Source organism: Phalacrocorax carbo, chromosome 5, assembly GCF_963921805.1.
Source record: "Phalacrocorax carbo chromosome 5, bPhaCar2.1, whole genome shotgun sequence".
Lineage (NCBI taxonomy): Eukaryota > Metazoa > Chordata > Aves > Suliformes > Phalacrocoracidae > Phalacrocorax > Phalacrocorax carbo.
Window position 1 is genome coordinate 67724748 of NC_087517.1, and position 21489 is coordinate 67746236.

The following is a 21489-nucleotide window of genomic DNA, read 5'->3' on the forward strand; positions in this document are numbered from 1 at the left end:
GCTGAAAGCCATTTGTGTAAAGAAAACACATAATTAGAGGGAAAGGATTGGTCTACTTGCTGTAATTTCTTTCTCCACCCCTAAAGAGGAAAAACTGTTAATGGGCATTATGTATTTCAGTCTGTATACATTGCTCTCACATAGAATTGGTGAACAAATCCTGTGTGCTAATATTAAGCGTAGATGATATTGAATTATCCAGGTATAGAGAGAAATTCTTATTCAGAAGCGTGCCTCTGCCACAAGCCGTTTCACCTCCCCCTGAAGTCAAATTCAGACCCTGCTTTGACTTCAGTAGAAGCCTAATTACATCCAAAAATATGGTTACCTAAACAGTCCTTCAGGCGTTTCATTATTCTTTGCAGTTGAGCTCACTGACCATCCTTATTCAGCCGAAAACTTTGAGCATATGGATACAATGGATTATAAAATGTTCCTAAGATAATATCTGTAGTTTAAAGCATAATCCAGTTGCTAGTAAATGTATAGAAGTAGTGCCTGTGTTCTTCATCACTGTTAAGCGGAAACTCAATCTGGAAGCTCTGTATTTAAAATAATAAAAAGTAAAAATCTATGGACTCACACTGAGGAAGAACTATTTGGAACTTCTGTGAAATGTCTGATTATTTCTCATGCGCTCAGTCCTGGTACAATGAAGTTAACACATGTCAAAGCAGAGGCTAAGGAAATTTGGGGTTACATTTCTGCCCCTAGATGGAGTATTCTGCACGCTGGTATTTTTTTTTTTTTTTAAATATATTTTGGGAGAATGGAGCTGTGTTAGAAGCCTTGAAATGCCTCTTGTTCTGAATTCCCTTTACAGTGTATCAAGTGCTGCCCATTGGGACTGGACTAACTGGGTCCCAGTGACCATATAGAAAAGAAAAATCAAAATAAGGTTTGTTTGTATAATTGATCAGATACTATAAAGGTCCCTGCACTTTCTCAGTGTCTCCTATTTGTTGGTTAGTAATAGATATATACGTAAAAACGCAAGAAGCCTATACTTTACAAAGTGTCACTAATGACTATGAAACATCTGATATTCGCAGCTTGCAGTGCCGAATGTTTCTGTGATTTTCATGGTATTCCCTTCTCTTAGTATACTGTGAATACCATGGTAACCTTAACCGCTTGTAAAACATTTTAATAGTGACCACTGTAATATAGTGGTTGTATGCAAACAGCACGCACCATTGCTTCAGAGGTGTTTGTAACACTTTGTTTTTGTCACAATCGGAGTAAAATGTTGCCAGATTTCAAGAACTGGATCCTATACTTGCCAAACAGGGACTCGAAAGTGAGTTCTCCTGTTCTCCAGCTTCTGTCTTTGATCACCTCTGGAGTTTCATTGATACATTCCTACCCAGCACTCACCAGCTTAGTGAACCATGGCTCCAGAAAGCACAGAGCTGCTTGGGAGAAGCATTTGGCTACAGACACCGTATTTGGAGCGGGGTGGGGGTGGGGGGTGGGTGTTAGATTAGAAGCCAGTTTTTGAAAAACCTAGATTGTTTTGTATGTGTGAGTGAGAATTCAGCTGTAGGCTCTTAGCTCAGGTATGTTCACATGTGGGCTTCTGGTTTAGGCCGCTGTAACAGGAGGGACCAGCTGCAAAGTTTGTCCCTGGACTGAGCGCTGAATTCCTGAAGAATCTGGGATTTTGGTTTGGACCTTTTTAGATATGATGTAAATGCCAGCAGCTTCCTAACAACTGTTCTTGAAGCTCAGAGTAGAATTTAGAGCAGAGCCTTGTGCGTTAGGGAATTGCACAAGATATCCCTCTCAGAACAGAAAGAAAAAGCCCACAAAACCTAAGCCATCTGACTAGAGTCCTGAGAAATGCTTTCCAGCTTTCAAAGAAAGAAAGGGTCTTAATTCAGATTTGCCGGAATCGTCTAATTAGTCCCTTTAATGCCATGCACCTTATAGTCTGTGCCACCGGATTCGTCCTATAAATGAGACGATGGGCTAATTCATCTTGGCAGCAGTAAACAGACCTTGTGATTGTCCTCCTTACAAACACCGGCCTGATTTTAGGAAAACGCTTTGACCAAGCCTGTGTCCCTGCTCCCTCCCCCGCGAGTCCCCCCCCCCTTTTTCTGAGTGCTGCCTGTGCTTCTTGCCCTCCTTCTTCCCCACCAACCCAACCCACCCTGTCTCACACACAGTGACATACCTCACACATTTGCCACTGCTAACAACAACCTGTCAACTCTTTCTTTGCACCGTGCTAGGCGCCCTTTGTTTCTGCAGCCCAGCAAGCCTTGCAGCTGTTGTCCGAGGCCTGCTCCGACAGCCTGTGATCAGTCAGCTGCAAAATCCTCCCTGAACAACTCGGTATTCACAGCTCTAATCGGGCCAGCGGACTGTTTCCTCCTCTCTCGCAGTAAATCTTTATCACTTGCGCTCTGCTCGTCAGTTAGTGGCGCCAGCTCTTTGGGCTGCTCTATCCCTTTCCCATACTCTGCTGGGCTGTGTGCTCTGAATGCTAACTCCAGCCTTGTTTAGACTCGGTGCTGCCTCAGTGCTGCGATCCACATGTTGGGAAGGTCTGAATTCCTGCTCCCTCCCCATGTTTTTAAGCTGCATGTACAGCAAGTTTGTATCTCTCCAAAGATACTCAAAGCCTCCCTCCCTCTGCCTGTTTCATACTTCATCCATATAAGTTAATTATGTGATTATCTTGGTTTCTTCCCAGCAGCCTGTTGTGCTTCTGTTTAAGAGCTGTCTTTGGTAGGAAGATGAGGGTGAGCTGCCCAGCCTGGGGAAGCTGGTGATGGCAAGGGAAACCCTGGGGAAACTGGCACAAACCTTAATTTGATCGCATGCCCAGGGCTATTAACCTTCCTCCTAATGGTCCCCCCACGGACGGAAACACATTTCCCTCCATCCTGTCCCTGACTTGATGCCATCTCAGTCTTTTAAAAGATTCACATCAAAGATGTTGAATTGTGAAGCAGGTTTTTAGAAAAAAGGATCAAAGTTTGCTTTCTTAGTATCCCAGCTGAGTTGAGGAGAGTCCACAGAGCTTTTAGGGTGAGGTTTCCGTCAGCGTGGAGTTGCTGAGGATTTATACTTGTGGAGCTGAAAGCACAACTTTAGCTGCGCCTGTTGCTGCTTCTGCTACAGCACGAAAACTCCTCCTGCCTCCTCTGGCAAGACGTTGTGGGTTGTATTTCCCTGTGTGCTGTGTTTGGGCCTGGGATTGTAGATGACAAAGTGTGATTAAAGCTCAGTTAACCAGCACATTTTGCAAAGAGACTCAGCTAGCTTTTAAGTAAAGCTTGCTGGAGATCACATTAAAAAAATTTAATTATTCAGGATAGTGAGGGCTATTTTGGTTTGTAAAAAGAGCCTGGGAAGCTTTTGTCTGAACGTTGATGTGAGGACCAAAACGTAGTGGTTTTTGATCCTGTCTCTGAAGCTGAGTCCATCTTTGGCAGTGGAAAACCCATTTCTCTTTCTGCATCAGCTTTCCCCACCTTTTAGTCCTTATGTTTCAGCTGTTCCAGGGGTGTGTGCATGTATGTGCGTGCAGGGGTAAAGATTAACCAAATATAGAAATATTCCTTTAAGAGTAAAACATGAACTGGCTTTAAAAATATGTTGTTGCTATTAATTTTGCGAGGCAGCTGTGAAATAGATGCTGCTTGGAAAAATTTGGGTTCAGTTCTATTCAGACATTCTATGCCTCAGTTCCTCATCAGTACAGTATTTGCTTGGTTAAAGATAAGCTCACGGATATAGGAGTCTTACGTTTTTGGCATTGGTGGTCAGTTTGAGCCTGTAAAGAGATGCACAGAGCGAACAAGTAATTCGTAATGACAGTCAGTCTGACGTGCAGAGGAACATTGCCATTAGACTATATTCCAGTAATCTGCAGGTAACGGGTGGCATCGCTTATTCACGGAGCTCACAAATTGAGTCTGACAGCCTTGGGAATGTATCTGTCCCCCACGTAGCGGCAGCCTGTGGTCATATTTACTTCCCGGCCATCCTGGTAGCGCACTGTTGGTGTGCCCTTCGCACACAGCTCCCACGCATGCTTCTAGGAGGGATGCGTTTTGTTGCTGTGTAACCAGACCTATAAACATGTTTCAGGCTTGATTTGGGAAAATAGCTCAGATTTTGCTTGTATCTGCCACAGAAATGTCCTTCTGTCTCAGCGTGTTCTTCAGCAAAATAGAATGTGAGTGAACAGGATTTGAATATTGGCCTTTTCCATAGGCTGTCTACAGGGGTTGCAGTAGAAAAATGATCTTGAATGGTACGGAGTGTCCCACAAATAGGCTGATTGTACGATTTGTTGGGGGAAGCTTCACTGTTGAAGTGCTGTTATGATGAGAGAGTTTGGAACGTAAGATAAAGAAGATACAAGATCACCTTGATAGGCCCTAGGCAAACATCTTGACGACGCTTTCTAGTTCTCTGGTTTACTTTCTCTTGAGTTACTACTCTTGCTTCCTTCCTTCATGTTCCAGGGTTTTATGTGTTGTTCTTCACTGACATTTCCCCTGTCCCTAGCTGTCTCCACAGTCTCAACGGCTACTGTGGCACCAGTGCAGTGGCTGAGTTTTGCAGTTTGGTGCTCTTGGCACAAGTGATGAAAGGAGACCTCCTGCCTGGTCACCCACCTATGCTTCCGCTGTGGTGTTAAGTCTCATCTATGCTGTGAGCCTTGATGGGAGTGACTATGCCCACGGTTTTGATGGCTATATCCTTTGGAGGAAATCCTTGTTGTGTTCCCTGACCTCTACAAGGTAGAAGTGTAATAGCAGCCTTTGGCCCACTTTTTTTCTCTCAGATATAAGCTACTGGACATGGTTATTTTGTGGTGTGGTTGCCTTTTAGCTTATAAATCAGTGGACCTTCACCGCGCTTTGGGGAGGCGGCATGGGTAATCTCTCCAGTGTCCTCTGCACAAAAAGCAGTTGATTTTGAAGCGTTCCTCAAGAACTCGATGTCCTTTAAAGAACCAGTATTTTGTACATCCTAATTTTTATGTATTTATTTAATTAAACTCATGATAGCTAGAATTTATGTGTAACCTGGTACAGTGGAAAGAAATATTTTGGCTTTGAGTTACAAAGGAAGATTCTAACAATCTGAATTGAAAGTGAATAGAACAAGAAAACTTTCTCAAAATTATGTTGTTTTTTTTTTTAAAAAAAAAGAGACCAACTCCAAACACAGCACAATATTTTGGGCTTCTTTACATGGAAGTAAGCAAGGCTGTGCACAGCCCAGCATATACTTTCCTTAGTGCATTGCCACTGTCCACATGTCCTGGTCACCTGTCAAGCTCACCTACTGATGTTTGTTCCTCAAAGTGAGGTTTGTTTTGAAGGATGCAGCTGGTGCTTACCTTGCTATGGTTGCGATTCTGTGGTGCTTGGGGATGTGGGCTTAGAATAATTCATTAGAAAAATGTCTTGAAGTTACGACAGGAAGTTTTTGTGTTTTATTTTCCTCAGAACTTTGCACTGCAGGGTAAAGCTCCTGGTAGGAGGCAAATATTCCTAATGGGAATGTCTTGTTGTTCAAAGCATCCTATCTCAGCTCTCTTGTCTTAGAGAGGTAAGTTCAGTTTTTTCTTCATTTTTACCCATACCTGCAATGAAAACTTTGGGGTTTGGTTTGGTTTTTTTTTTCTGATTAGTTACTTCTAGAAGACGACTTGTTCATGGCTGTAGGATGAAGAGGATGAGTAGAATCTGAGAACAGCTTATTGGTTCCTGCTCCAAACTGAGAGTGGACTTGACTTTCTTTTCCGAACGCATCTGGATGCATACACAGGAACCGGATATTTTATTGCTCTGCTTTGTTTATTTTTAAGGAGCGATGTTAATTTTTTTTCTAGCTCCTCCCATATCTGTCTTTGAGGAAAATCTCAGACCCCAGCAACTTTCTATTTGATTTTCTTTTTCCTGAGTTATTGATAATATGCTTACACAGTAATTCCATTTAAAAATAGTCTTTTAGTCTAGGAATTTCCTTGTCTGATTTGTCTCAGACTTTCCAGAAAAATTCTGCCTTGGCATCAAGTTTGCACCTGTGAAAGTTCAAGGGAATCAGTTTAACTTTTGCTAAGTGAGGAAGGGATTCTGCCAAATTGGGGTTTATAATGAAAGGCTAGTTTAAGTGTGGATAGACTGATTTCTTCATAATTATTAGGTAACATTAATGCGTTATCAGTCTCACAAAGAAAAAATATGACTAAATGGTTTTTATATTGCTTATAAAAATGAAATTTTGTTTCTTCTTTGGCTACTCAGGGAAGAATGCTCACTACTAACTCATCGTGAGTACTTTTGTGAGCCGCTTCTTGTGTGCAAATTTCCTGTACATCTTGAACAAAACCATATAAAAGATAAACAAAGAATGAGGGGAAAAATTATAAATGGATCCATGTGACTGCCTCTTCTCCAGATATTTTTTTAAATTTTATTTTCCTCACTGAAGAAGTTCAGAGGAAATGCAGGGCCATGCAGTGTTTGTTAAAGCTGATGGAATATATTTCTCCCTCAGGGTATTTCTTTAATCAATGTTTCTTTATGCCATTAGGCCATCTCCTCTTTTTTTTCTTTTTTTTTTTCCCCCTCCCTTGAAGAAGCCTTATTCTGTACGTTTTCATGCACCCTGACGTTTATTCTTAGAATTATGGCCTCATCACTTCCTCTCTTTTCCTCAAAATTCCTGTCGTTTTTATCTATTTTAAGTGCCAGAGCACAAAGATAACCCCATCATAGTTCTCTCATTTTCCCCAGCCGTGCCCCCCCCTTCCCTCTCCGCAATGAAAAAATGAAAGGTCTCATGGTTTACAGATTTTCTTTATGCTTATTTTGGCCTATTTGCAACGCAAATACATCATCATGTTATAAGACGGCTCTCTAAGGCTCTTGGATCAATTAAAGGTAGCCCTATTCATTGCCAGTACAAACCTTTGCCTATTAACTCTTTCAAAGGGCATTTGTCATAGCAAAAAGCTGTGAATGCCGTCTGGGTTCATTGATTAAAAAAAGGTATTGTTTTAAGGCTGCTGAATATCTTAATTAGTTGTAATCAGAGGGTAGCTTGTGTCTGTGAAGTGATACAGTTACCTTTCACCTACTTGCTTTATTTTCTGTGTTTTTAAAAGAAAAAGAATCTTAAAAGTAATGCAGGCAAACTGGTTTTAGGGTACAAGAGGAGAGCACTTGCTGATTAAACTATAATTTATGACATTATTTTGTAAAGCCAAATATTTAATACGGTTAACCCAGGATATGTCTCATTGGCCTGTGATCAGCCAAGAGCGAGCAAGCGGGGCGGCGCTGCTCATTGCCAGTGATCATCCTTTCTTCACTCAGCAATCCAGTGTCCATATTCTGGAAACTTAGAAGTCCACCCCAATTCTCAAGCGCTTGCGTGCCTGCTTAGCTTGAGGGTGTGAGTTGTCTGTTAATGTAGAGTGTGTACAGCATTGTTTGGCAGATCAAGGTATGACAGGATAATGTTTTTTAGACCAGTAGTTCATTCACCGCAATTGTTGTCTGAAATGGTTTGGAGCTATTTATGAATGTTTACCAAAGCTCTGGCAAATTGTTTTAGCTGGAAAAATGTCTTTCAGCTGTCCCCTGGATCAAAATGTTTCTTTCAGTAGTTAATAATACAAATCTGTTTCCTTTGTAAAGGGTCCTTTTCGAAAATTAAAATCAACACTTTTCCTTGGGTTTTATGAAAAGTTTTGCTTGTGCTTGTTGCTTTCTTGGCTTATTTTCCTGAGAAAACAACATAGTTTGTATTTCCCTGAAAATATTTTGCTCACATCGAATGGTTATTTATGTGCCTCTAATGGAGGCACCGGGGTGCAGACAGAACCCTTTCAGTGACACATCTCGGTGGTGTGGCAGTAGCTTGCATCAGCTGACCATCGCCTTCTGGAGATGCATTTCCAGAGAAGGTGATTTGGGGATAGGTGCTTTTCGTTCCATATTTGTGCAAATATCTTCTTACAGGAAGGAAAAAATGCTTGACAAAGAAATCTTGCACTAAGTCACTGTTGGTAGAAATGTGTGGTTTTGCGCTTGAATAAGATACTAGATGCAGTGATAATAGTAAATAGCATTTCATTTGTTTCATTGTGGGAAGGGGAGGGGGCACAAATGGTGTCTTATGGGGAGTTCCTCATATCTGGGAGAAAAAGTCTTTAGAAAATGCCTGATGCTCACCATGTATATCAAACTGCCGGTGCAGCTTGGTCATCTGGAAAGCAAGGCAATGCCATGTCTGGGAACCACCAGACAAATGAATCCCTGCCACACACACTCAGCTTTTGGTTTGCTTGATGAATTTTATTACAGGAAATCCATGCGTGCACATGCACAGATTCTCAAGGTAATATGACGGAGTCATGTAAATGTGAGCGCCACTGTATTCAGTCTCTTATTTTCCAGTGAACAAGTGTACTGAACAATGGCTTGAAGTTAGGATATGTTTGAGTTAGGATATGTTTGAGATTTATTGATTTTAAAACTTTTTTTCCAGAGGCCAAGGTGATTACATGCACTTGCCTTGCAGGACAACTTTGGTATAGATGCCTAGACTCTACCTGAAGTAATTCTCGTGAGCACTTTATCTCCTTTTTAAAAAACTTAGGTTTACAAAAGCGCTTCAACAAAAACCTAGTTCTGTCTTCAGCTGACCATATAGATAAGAGCCTATTACCATCTCTGTTTCATAGATGGGGAAAACAGTCTGATGAAGATTAAAATCCCAATTCAAGGAAATGCGAAAACTTAAGCACGGATTTTAACGTTCCTGTGAATTTGGCATAAACTATTCTGAAAAGTTTCTCTGGGACGCTGTCAGAAGCAAAAATAGAACACGCATTTGAATTGCAGACAGTACCTCAGCCACAATATTCCTCGCTGCAGTGTGTGGACGTAAGAATTTCTCTTTTTTATACTTGATAAGATCTGGGATGCGTGGCATGGTCATACAGGAGAGAGACTTATTTTTGTAGTTGGTTATTTAATTCAGTGGCATTGAAGCTAGCTCATTTTGGTGTGGACATCAATGCAGCTCTAACCTTTTTCTTCAGCTTTGTAGCTTTTCACAGAAGTGTGTAGTGTCTTTTCTTTGGTCAGGTGCCTTGGAAATAAATTTGGAGAAATAAACATGCACATTTGTACTGTACTGTGATGTGCGTATGTATTTATATATAATGGTATTGTGTCTTGCTCTATATAATGTTTTTAGGTGTCTGTACAAGTAGGAGATTTATGAAGTGTGACTCATTTTTCCTTCTCCACACTGTTCCAGTGGAAGAGCTCAGACTGCGATGAGAAAAAACTAGTACACGTTATTAAGAATTCTGATAAAGTAGGCTGAATAAATTTGTTTTCTTTGTGAGCCTTAATCCTGTGTTGTATCGGCTTCTTGGACATGGCTAATTTATTTGGAATTCCATTCTGTTCCCGACAGCATTCCTGATTAGCAGTTTGATCACCCGGAGCAAAGTTACATACCAGCTTTCAACTCTTGTAATCTAGCAGTGTAATTTTTTCAAATGGACTCTTTTCTTTCCTTCTCTGCCCCAGCTCCCCTTCTTTTTGTGTGCAAAGAGACCTTAAAAATAAGCAGGATAACCTGTTACTAGAATGAAAATCTTGCTCAGAACACAGTATAATTCGCTGAATGCCCGACTTGGGTCTGGCCACAAAGGCTCTGATGCAAAGTTCAGACTGGAATATGGAATCTTCCAAAATCATAGATAGTCAGATCAGCCTGTGTTCATTGTAAATCTAGTGTTCTGTGGCTATCAAAAAAGAGACTTCAGAAAGCAAACCGTTAAGGAGGCAAAGCCAAAGCATAAAGCCTAGACTGTGCAATCCCACACCATTTTAAAAACAAATTTAGTACAATAATGATAGGTCTGATAATTCATTATTACTCACATGGCTTTAAATAAACTTAAGAAGTTTTTTTCTAGTTACACATGTATTTAATGAGGAACTTTTTAAATGCAATAATTTTTTCAATCATCTGCCTTCAAACTTTCTAAAATCCTGTTAATTTCCAGGTGACATTTTACAAGAAATATTTCAAATATGCTTTTCAGGTAGTGTAATTTCATTTTTAAATATAATCATAAGGTTTGGAGCTGTGTCAATGCAGCATGTGAAATATTTACTTTCTGTCACTTATAAAGGATAACAGGGATCGTTTTTTTCAATAATTGCATTTAATGGGTGGTGTGATATCACCTTCGAATTCTTTCTGCGGTCGGTAGTTTGCCAAAGCACATTTTGCTTATGCTAAGTTTTAGAAACTTTACCTTTTACTTTAACTTCTTTGCAGTAGTTAATTTTGTCCATGTATGGAAATTGCAGTTGTGTCATTGTTCATTTCTATCAACACTGACTTACGCTGTCAACACAAATGACAACTAGGAAACACGAATTTAATGTAAACCAGAGGCAGGTTTTGATCTGAGCTCTGCTTGGTAGAGCACAGGAGGAGCACCACCCGAGTGAAACTACAGGACAAGTAGCATGTAGCAGCCGCCTTCCGTAAGCGCTTAATCTGCCAAAGACGTGTAGTTACAGATGAGAGGGAACTGGGTTTTCCGTCCTGTGGCATTTCTTAAGGCCCCAGTCTGGTTTTGTACATGGCGAGAAGGAAGCAGGGTTTTTAAGTCATGAGAGACTTGGGAACAGCCCAGAGATAGGTGGGCCACAGCACGCGTCAAAAGACTCAAACTGTGGTTTTATGCGTGAGTGCCTTGACTGTATGATATACTGAAGAGCTTTGATCTGTATTTCTGTTTTGTTCTGATCTTGAATTTTGTGGATCTGAAAAACAGCTCCTGACAAATATTTTGTCAATGTTGGAAGATATTTTTCCAGATTTCTGGCTTTGAAAAACTGGCATTTCAGTTGAAACATTGTTTTGTCAAAAATAATCATAATATTCTCTACTAGATGGATATGAATTCTGTGAATTCAATGGGAAAAAACAGTCCACTGATGACATGAGAGCACTGAGAAAGGATGGTTTTAGGGTAGATCCGTTATGTCTGATTGAATTCAGTGACAATCCCTTACTGTCCCCAGCAAAAGTCCAAATTTTTTTGGATTTGGATTTGGAACCAAATTTTTTGGTTCTTTCCAACCAAAAAATTGCACATCTAACAGAGTGTGAAGACGTAGCAACTTGTGCAGGGTCTCTGACCACTGAAGAGAGAAAGGGACATAATAATTGCTTGATAACAAGCTATCCTGACCCTTGTAAGATAAATTCTAAATATTTATGCTAGGCTTTTTTTCCTTTGAGTGATTAAATATTTTTGTATTTTTATGTTTGTTCACCATTAGGTGGATGTTTCAGATATTGCTAATCTTTTAATTCGTTGATGTCATTAAGTATCATGGCATAGACGTGGTCTATTCTGCTACTTCTAGATCATGTTCCGCTCACACACCTAGTAAGAAATCCCCAGAAAGGGACGGGAAGCAAGATGTCTCCCGCTGAGCATTGCAGCATCCAGCAGCATATGCAGGTGATAATGGAAGGTGAGCTTTGCAACTGTGAAGGTCTCATCAAGCCTTTTTTAAAATACAGATCTCTTCAGGTAGTCACTTTTAAGACTGATTTATAAGGTGGGTTTTTTTTGTTTCCTCCTAGTCCTTTTCCTACCATCTGTGCTCTTTTTTTGCTTTTAAATCTCGCTTTTGACTGTGAGGCCTTTGAGGATGAGCTAGAGTTTTGCAAACACTTCTGGTTTTATGGACACTGAAGTTATTCTTAAGAAATATGTAATAAATGAAGTATCTGTTCTGTCCTTGGTTTCCTTGATCATGAAAATGGGCATATCAAACTGACTGTAGTGGGAGGAGTATGTTTGCTGGGGATTTTCCAGTAGAAAACCAGTGGGGCAGGTGTTTGCTTTCCTTTGACTCAATGCAACATTGAATGATCTTGATACGTGCATATTATCACAAGTTATTTGAAGCAGGAAGTGACTTTGAATGTCAGATTTTGTCCTCTAAAACTGTGAACACCTTGATCTGGCTCTTTTTAAGTGGTATTTTGTTTTCAGTGTGATGTAGAATGCTTGTTCAGGAGATTTCATGTATGTTAACTGGAGCAAGGTGCCTTTTTGCCTCTGATAACTATAAAAGGCACATGAACCTGAGGGAAGATAAGGACTGGTCTTGAATTTTTCTTTTTTTCTTAACAATGAACTGGGAACTTCTTGTTAGCCATGGCGACACCTGCAACTCTGCTGTTTTCTTTTGTAGATATCCTGACTTGAATGTGCGGTAAACACAGTAAGTCAAAGATCCCATTTTTTTAATTCTAATTTATTTATGTTTTGGGATATATTTCAAACTGATGATAGCAGTTGATATTCTATGAATATTGTTGTATTGTCTGCTTTGTTGCTTCTAAATTCACTTGGTATTTTAAAATTTTAGGAATGTAGTATATTTTAGGGGGTAGATCGCTTTATAATTGAAAATGGAAAATTAGATGTGAAATCTGTTGCCTTACATTTTAAAGGTCAACAAGACATTTTTGCTAAGCTACCCTTCAGTGGGCACTGATTGCAAGGACAATTAATTATGTGATAATTTAAAAGCAAAATATGGAAGTTGTCTTGGAAATAGTTTAAAATCAGAGGATTTTAATAAATATTTATAGCAGAAGAGAGTAATAATTTTGGTTATGTGATGAAAACATATGTTTGGTAGTAATAAAATATCTATCAGGAATACTGTTCTATCATGTTGTTGTTCTCTAGAGAGATGATTAGTTGAAAATGATTTTACAAAATAAATTCTGAACAGAGAGGATACTTTTACGTGTGATACAGCGTATATTCTTCAAAAAGGCAAATCATTAAAACCGGTGCCAGGCATTTGGAAGGTCTGTTGTGTGGAAAAAGTATATTTGGGAAAATCCAGATAATAATCATCAATATATAGGCTTTACACAGTGCTTTTCCTCACTCAGTCTCAAAATACTTTACAAAAGAGGGAGGAAGAGTTATCCATATTAAACTGCATTTTCTAAAAGCTAACCTCACAATGTTTTCTTCTGGCATGTAGATTCGCCTCCCTTATGCTGTGCCATTAATTTTCTGTGGAACGAAGTCTGTCCTAAGAAGTGAAATCTAAGCAGGAAAGCACTATCTTTCCATCCCTGAGCAACTGAAATGCAGTATTCCTTTGTGTGAATCAGTGTAGTACCTATGAAGAGTGCCAAGTTGACAGCCGTGGCATGCGGAGCCATAGAACTGCTATTGACCAGGCAGCCGTCGTGGAAGCTTACCCGGCTTTATGTCAGCCTGTCCCACGCAGAGCCCAGCGCCAGGCGCGAGGGTTGTGCGGTTTCTGTTCCAGCTTTGACACCTCTCGGGGAATGCCGGAGACAGCATAGCTGACAACCACTTGTGAGCGCGGGGAGGAGGCACCTGTTCGCTTGGCACCAGAATGAACCACCGATTCGTTCCTCATGTGCCCTTAAATAGCGGCGAGAAGCCCAGTGGTTAACAGATTGAACTGGAGCTGATGGCCAAGGCGTAGGATGTGCTGTATTACATGACAGTCCCATTAGCTGATGTTGAAATTGGTAGAACCCCACTGGTGGTTTTCAGCAATCCTGCTAGAGTGCGGGCAAAAGGGTTGCACCAGGATAAAGGAAGACAGTTGTCATAAAAGGTACACTTTCAGGAACAGCAATTGCATCCATCCGAGGAAACAGATACACAGATAGGTGCCTTTCTGAAACAAGGCAGGTATCATTGCCTCAACTAATAAATTACTTTACAGCTACAAAATGAGCCAGTTGCAAAAGCGAGAACGTAGTGTCAAGCCCCCGGCTGTGGGCTTACAGTGGTTTTATTGTAGCAGATAGAGTCACTGAACAATTTGTCAAACTGTTTTTCCTGCTTAAAACCCTTTCAGATGAAACGATGATTTCCTTTCTTCTCATCTGTGGGATGTAGGTGTCTTAAAAAAACAGGTTAGAGAAACAGCTGTCAGGAATGGCATAGCTGATCTTGCTTTAAGGCGAGCTGATAGACCTTTTGGGTCCCTTTCATCCTTTTTCCTATAACTGGGGGTGGCCCTAGTACATATATATGTATATACACTCATTCTCTCCAGCCTGCTGCATTTTTTCAGCAAAATCTTTGCTAGTTGAAAGGAGTAGTCCCTTTAAACTCAGCATCTTTTGAAGTCTGTAGGTATAAAAAGACACTCATTGTTCAGTGCACCTCCACAAAGATTCCTTCTTAATCCTGACTGTGTGTACTCATCCCTTGGTTGAGCATTCCCGTGCAGAGGAATTTGAGTTGATTCACATTCCTTCATAAATGCACATAGGGTAATGCATCAGACTTTCTTTCCTTTTAAGCGATCTGATCGGTTCTGACACTTTCCAACTCCATTTAAAAATCCTGTAGAGGTTAAGAGCACCCATTAGTACGCACAAACTCCTGAAACCCCTTACAGTATTTGCTTTGCCATGCCATTTAACTGTTTACAAAGCCTGGAGCTTTGCTTCTGATACACAGTCAATAAAAGCGAACAGACTATTTCTTTTTTAATTGTAATGTAAATGTATTCGTGTTGTCCTTCTACAAGGCAATGTGTTGACTCCCATGAGTTTACTCTAATCAGGACAAATTTGACCAGAAAACGGTTCTGTGAGATAATACTGACACTCAATATGTCAAAAAGGTAGGCCATTTGGTTTAACACAGAGTTTTGAAAATCAGGGAAGCAGTCCTGACCCCGTGCTATTGCTTGGACCTTGTCCAAGTCATTTTCCTTACTGCTGATCCTTCACATTTTTGCTTTCACAACTCCACTTGTCCAGGTTCAGTTGCTGAAGTCCGGGCCTAGGCAAGGTATTACTTAAACATCTATAAAAGTTCCTTATTTTCGTCTTGAACGGGGTCCTAGAGTTTGTACTTGTTCTAATGGGGAACTGGCATCAACGGGGACCTCAAGGTATTACTGTACCTATTCCCTGATTTTAAAGGAAAAAGAATGTAAAATTCAGAGCTTTACATCTCTGAATCAGGCTTTAATTTCTTTTTAGATGGAAAGTGCAGTTTCTGGGGAAAGCAGCTTGCGAGTTGAGTAAATTCAGAAAGATCTTAGCAGTTCCAGTAATTACTCATTTCATCAATCCGTCTATATTTAAAGTGAGCTAAACCGAGTTCTTTCCTATAATGTCTACTTCAAATAATGCTGCTTTACATTTGGAGAGCCAAATAAGGAAATAGAACATAATCTTCCAGGAGTTTCTTTCCCTCTTAGTTTGTATAGCTCAGAGACTTGCTGTAACAAGAGCCCTTCTTTCTATGAAACCTGTTTAACATATTTGACTAAACAAACTATCTCCTAAAGAAAGTAGGAGCATTTTTTTGTGTGTGCCTTGCTCTAGCATTGGCTCTTGAGCACATTTCTGCATTTGTCGATGTACTAAATGAGCGATGCATTTTGGACAGCTTCTGTGTTCTGATTTGTTTTGTTGTGCTTTTTTTTTCTCTCCCCACTCCCCGCCCCCCTTTTCTTCCCCTTTTAATTTGTCTAGGAAAAAAAAAGCTCCTCCAGTGTTGTTTCCTGCAAAGACCATTCTTAAGAGCTCGTTGGACAGCGCAGGGCTCTTGAAGTGATAGCTAATTGGTGAAAGAAAGGCCCCGATTGTCTTGAGGGAGCTGGAAAGTGCTGCGTGTGCTGCTGAAAGGGACTAGGGAGAAGGTGCCTGGTTTCGCTGAGCAGCTGCTGCTGGAGATGTTTGGAGATTACATCAGCATTGGAAAGAAGGGGCAAAAAAAAAAAAAAGTCCAACTTCACAGAGACGGAGTTTATGGAGTTTTTTTTCCTCCTTCCAAAGGTCTTCTGACAATACTGTCATTGTCAATATAGGAGTTGTTAATTCTTTATGAATAGCACATGGGGCCTCTTGACTAAATAGTACGTTACATGTCCCAAATCTGTCAGCTGGACTCTTCTCTCACATGCTAGTGAGATCACTTTGATTGGAATGTTACAGGAATTGCTGGGCCGGCCACGCAGAACTGAATACTGCATTATATAATTAGATCTCCCAGAGTATTTTTTTCACATTACCTCATTATTCTAGCTTAAATATGGAATCAGTCCTTTTGATGATTTTACTGGTTGTAATTATATTAATACGATTCATTTTGTGGTCCTGTCTTAGTGCTTATATAGATTATAAACTGGCCCGAAGGTTTCCTGACACAAGAAAAGCGGACTAAGAGACTTCAGAAAGCTTGTTTGGATTTGAATTGACAATGGGGAGAGCTGGGTAAGGTAAATGGAGCTAGAGCAGATTTTACCTTGGGATCTGATGAGAGAGAAATGACCTGTTGAGACCGCAACTGAGTGAAGATTCTTCAGAAAGCCTCATGCTGACAGAAGAGAAAAAAATGGCAACTGATTGAGTCAAATGGTTTCCTGTCAAACCCAGGCGTGAATTTGTTGTTGGGAACAGACTTGCGGACTTTTGCCAGTTAAATGATCTGGACAAGCTAGAAGAAATCCTATTGCTGGGCAGTCCAAGACTGCCAGTGGTCCAGTCTTGGTATGTGAAGTGTGATGGCGTGCTGCCTGCTGGGCTGACTGCTGGGCTGTACGTTAAGACGTTCAGCTGCACAGCCCGCCTGGATGCACCAACCGACTGCGCCTGAATGAAGCTGAAGGCTACCGGCTCGGCTTAGTATCCACGTGCCATGCTGTGGACTTGCAGGAGTGGATTTTTACCTGGTTGGCTGACTTGCTACCAAATTCCTCGTGGTTCCTCCTGGTCAGTTGGATTTGAAACTGACTGATTTCCACTGGCTATAATCTGCTGAATGTTTGTGTTTCTTAGCAAGCGATATATCTGAGTACCAGAATGAGCCCGACACCACCGGAATAGTCTGTTCCATGAAAAGCAGATCTGTGCCGCAGAGATCATCTGACGGACTCTAGCTGTGCGTCAGCAGCACTGAGGGGTGTGGGGGACATGACAGCATGACATGCAGTGAGTTTTGGTTCCAAAGCCCTGCAAAATACCTTCATTTCTAGCCTTTAATAAGGAGCTTAATAGGACGCTGAAGGACACCAAGACCATAGTGACTTGGGATTGTTTGGTTATGAAATAAGTGGTTCCAAGTGAACTGTCTGCTTTCAAACAGATGTTATATTAAGTCAAACATCCGAAAACCTTACTGTATATACAACTCAATTTAACATCTGCTTTTAAGAACTCAGTTTTTCTACAGTACAAGTAGGAAAAGTTTATTGCCTTGCCTGAGAAATGCAGTGTCCTTGGCCCGGTCCCCTTCAAAAAGGAGAAAAAAAGTCCTTTTTGGGTTGATAATTTTCTGTGTCATGTAAAAGTGAAGGTTGCCACTTCAGAAACTGGCTTCTCTATCTCTTGATAGCTCACGTGATGATATCAGAGTTCAGCCTAGGTAAAAACCCACAGCATTCCCATAAAGAGTTTCTAGCCCATACATCACTCACTCCTACAGGCTTGTCTCATCAGTAACTGTTAATCAGCCCTTATCACTTTGTCTTTTGAAGCCTCCTGAAATTCAGACATGAGAGGTGGTATGTGTTTATCTGTGGAACAGGGTAAATGTCAGGTCAATTGATTTCAGCCTCAGATTTTATTTATGGTGGATGACCGATCTACAAAACAGCCTGCAGTGCCTGAAGATGCATGTCATGGACTTGAAGTCTAGCCAGATGACAATAAATCAAATGTAGATGTAACGAACCCCCTTGTCCTTTTCTGTGGTTCTTAATTTTAATGATGATTCTGTCCTTTTAATTTCTTTTTTTTTTTTTTTTTTTTTCTCCCCTCAGCACCCGCACACCACAAAGGGAAAGGGAAATGTTGTCTACTTGATGTGCAGACATACCTTTGATAATAAGTAACTGGAAGAACAGGCTCAGTGATCCATTTTTCTTCTTTCAGTTAGTCATAGTTATTCTTAGCAGTTGTATGCAAAACAAGTTTGTAGATAAATGATAGTGCCTTTATTATATTTGATATTTGACAGTGTCATAGTCATATTGTTTAAAAATGCAGATGTAATGAGAAATTATACATGTGAAGTTGTGGGTTAATGTCTTTAACGTTTGGTGATATGCGGAACTGACACGGGTGTGGAATTCACGTTGATGCCCTTATTTCCGCAGAGCAGCATCTGAAGTTTTCCATGTAAATCGGAGAGCGTGGCCTTGTTACGGACCATACTCTTACACAGGCCAAATTTCCATTGACATCTGTAGCACAGTCGGTAGGGAATCATCAGAACGTCGGCATGCCTGAGATGTCATAACCATTCCCCTTATTGACTGTGGGGAAAAAGAGTGCTGGTACCAGTGACCTCACTGACTGGTGGGCTTAGTGGATGGTGTCTATCCTGTAGACAACCCCTGTCCCAAAACCTGGCGCTGGCCAGATACGGGGAACAGTCTGTCGGTGGGCTGGTTCTGTTGGTATTAGTCTACTTCAATCATTTGATGTGGACCTTGTGTGAGGTATGTGAATGGTGTGGCCAGTGTTTTGGCATAATATTGCTCTGCATCCTATACAGGTAAAACTGGCTGGTACCCTGAGGAGTTTATTAGAACACTGAAGTTTTGAGACCCATTTAATTAATTTAATGAAAAAAATAATTTTTTTGCCTAAAGAATTAATTGGGATCTTCTTACCTATTAAGCTTCTTGTGCATTCAAAGTAATTTTAATAGCATCTTGGTTGATTTCTGTGGATTTGTGTTGTTTTTATCCAGTGCTGCAGGACCTTTTCAACATGGGAGGCTGTCCAGTTTATGCTGTCATTACAAAATCAGGGCTATCACACTTTCAAGTGTGCAAAATACTAAATAAGGGAGCATCTTCCTTTTTATTCCCATAGGCATTTGCCCTTTATCTTTTCATGGAGATAATAAAAGTCTAGGCCCTTTAAGGGTTGCTCATGGTATGACGTGAAAGCGTCTACTAATATTTCCTGGTGTGATCCTGTGGAGCACTGTGCCGAGATGTCTGAATTATGAGAGAGAGTGCTAGCTCTAGAGCTGAAAGAAATTTGCTCTGTTTGCTCTAGTCTGTTGTCAATGTGCCTTTGACTAATCTTGGGCCCAAAGCTGTGTCTGTGCTGGACTGTGTCATGATGACAACCAGCTGGGCTGGCCCTGCTTCGGTTGGCGTTGCCCTCTAGTCGTTACAGGTTGTACATGTGAGCCACTACGCTGAGCAACCCCATCCCTGGGGTACACCTGGGCTCCTCTCTCACGTGCCAAAGGCCAGAGGTGGTTTGGGGAACGTTCCTTGAGGCTCTGTAACAGCTGGAGGGGGCTTCTCTCTGCCCCTCAAAAAAGTGAGGCCAACCCATCTGGATTGTGGACAGCCTCTGGCACTGATAGGCAGCATCCCCTTATTCCCAGGCGTTGGTGTGGGGAGTCAGAATTCAAACCAGAATTGTTCTGTTGATTTGGAGGGAGCTCACCCGGAGCCAGCTTCTGACCTACCTTCTCCCTGAAGTGCCACAGTGAAGGCTGAAGGTATTGTTCACGGCAAATGGTGCGTTGAGCCCTGCTTTGTGCATTCTGAAGTATCCTTAGATCTTCTGGCATCTGAAAGCCCAAGCTTTATGCTCATTAGGAATTTTGTCACAGGTGGATTGGTTTTATCCTGTTATACTCTGATTTAACCATATTTTTTTCCTTCAAGAAAATATAAAATAATATTTTAAAATGTAATTTATTTGGTTTATTTCAAATGTAAAAGCTAGATTGTGCCTCTGCTTACAAGTTACTTTGTTTTTTGGATGGAGTGCAGCAGAAGAAAAAATTTGGGGTCTAAGTGCTTCGTGTCAAGTAGTTGTAGCTTATTTAAGACCCATCTTGAAGCCCATATTTCAGTGGGATGTGATCGGGCTTGACTGGAAATCACTTTGGAGTCTTTTAGCATTAATTCCTTTTCACGTAGGTATTTAGGATGATACTTATGCCCCACTGATTTTTTGTGTGTGTGTGTGTGTGTTTAAGGATGTATTTAAAAATAGGTATGTGTTTAATGGCAGTGTTGAGCTGTGGAGAGCGTGAATGAAGATTCCAGTGTGGAGCCCCCTTCCAAGACATGAAACAAAGGTATATGTAAAGAAATAGAAAAATAATAGCTAAGTACTCTTATGATATTAAAATCCTTACTAATGTATAATTAATTATATTTCATATATGTATATTAAAATCCATGACAAATAAATATATTCTGTATGCATGTATTAATTTAGATCATTAGTATGCTAAACAGTGACCAAAATTACCATGGGATCTACTGGGAAGAAAACCCGCTTTTTGTTTTAAGACATTCTCTGAAAGAACCTCTAAGATGGTGTTAGATTCTGTTCTGATTTATATTTGGAAAATCAAATTTTTGTGACTCTGCCAACAGACTTCACTACAGTTTTTGTCTCACCCTGTGTTTGATACTGCAGTACCATTGTAACCAACAACTAACACTGAAGCTTATTATTATTATTACAGAAGCTTATAAGCCACTTGTAATGCAGTTAAAAAATTAATATTCCACCGTTACTCACAAAAACTGTCCTCTGTGTGAAATAATTTCTTGATTTTATTTGGGGTTTTTTGCTTGTCTGATAGAGTGTGTGTGTATATATATATTCACACAAACATATAAAATACATTTATATTTATACATATAAAACAAAAATAGAACTGTGTGGTGTATGGATGCAGAGCTGTGACTGTCATATTGTAAACTGTATATTTTTTACATTTACAGGATTATGCTTTGTTTTGGTTTCAGGCAGTGATTTGAACAGAAGTATAGGAGGTGGTCCCTAAGTAGTATTTCTTATAGTGTGATGACCTTAGGAAGGTTATTGTAACTTCCCATGTCTGAATTTCCTCCTCCATAAGATCAGTGTTACACAGAATCCCAGAATGGCGGGGGTTGGAAGGGACCTCTGGAGCTCACCCCGTCCCACCCCCTGCGTGAGCAGGCACAGCCAGAGCAGGGGCACAGGGCCGCGTCCAGGCGGGGGGTGAATGTCTCCAGGGAAGGGACCCCACAGCCCCCCTGGGCAGCCTGTGCCCCTGCTCTGGCACCCGCACAGGGAAGGGGTTTGTCCTCATGTTCAGGTGGAACCTCCCGTGTTCCAGCTTGTGCCCATCACCCCTTGGCCTGGCGTTGGGCACCACTGAAAAGAGCCCGGCCCCATCCTCCTGACACCCACCCTTCAGGTATTTATAAGCATTGATGAGATCCCCCCACAGCCTTCTCCAGGCTGAACAAACCCAGGTCTCTCAGCCTTTCCTCATCAGAGAGATCTCCAGCCCCCTGATCATCTTGGTAGTTACAATTAAGGTCTGCCTTACAGGTTGGTTTATAAATGTTCTAGAGAGTTTATGAACTTTGGCGATACACGCTTGGCAGT

At 40.9% G+C, this 21489-nt stretch overlaps 1 protein-coding gene across 1 annotated transcript; it reads left to right on the top strand.

Moving 5' to 3' along the window:
- The first annotated feature begins 11453 nt into the window (after positions 1 to 11453).
- Positions 11454 to 18177, top strand: SMIM38 (small integral membrane protein 38). Its single transcript, XM_064453339.1, has 3 exons — positions 11454 to 11558; positions 12288 to 12317; positions 15595 to 18177. Exon 3 carries the CDS (start codon positions 16154 to 16156, stop codon positions 16283 to 16285), a length of 132 nt encoding a protein of 43 aa, XP_064309409.1. The 5' UTR covers positions 11454 to 11558; positions 12288 to 12317; positions 15595 to 16153; the 3' UTR covers positions 16286 to 18177.
- Positions 18178 to 21489: the final 3312 nt, after the last annotated feature.

Excerpts from the sequence above, each read along its gene's own strand:
- SMIM38 (XM_064453339.1), top strand. The coding sequence starts at position 16,154 with ATGGAATCAGTCCTTTTGATGATTTTACTGGTTGTAATTATATTAATA.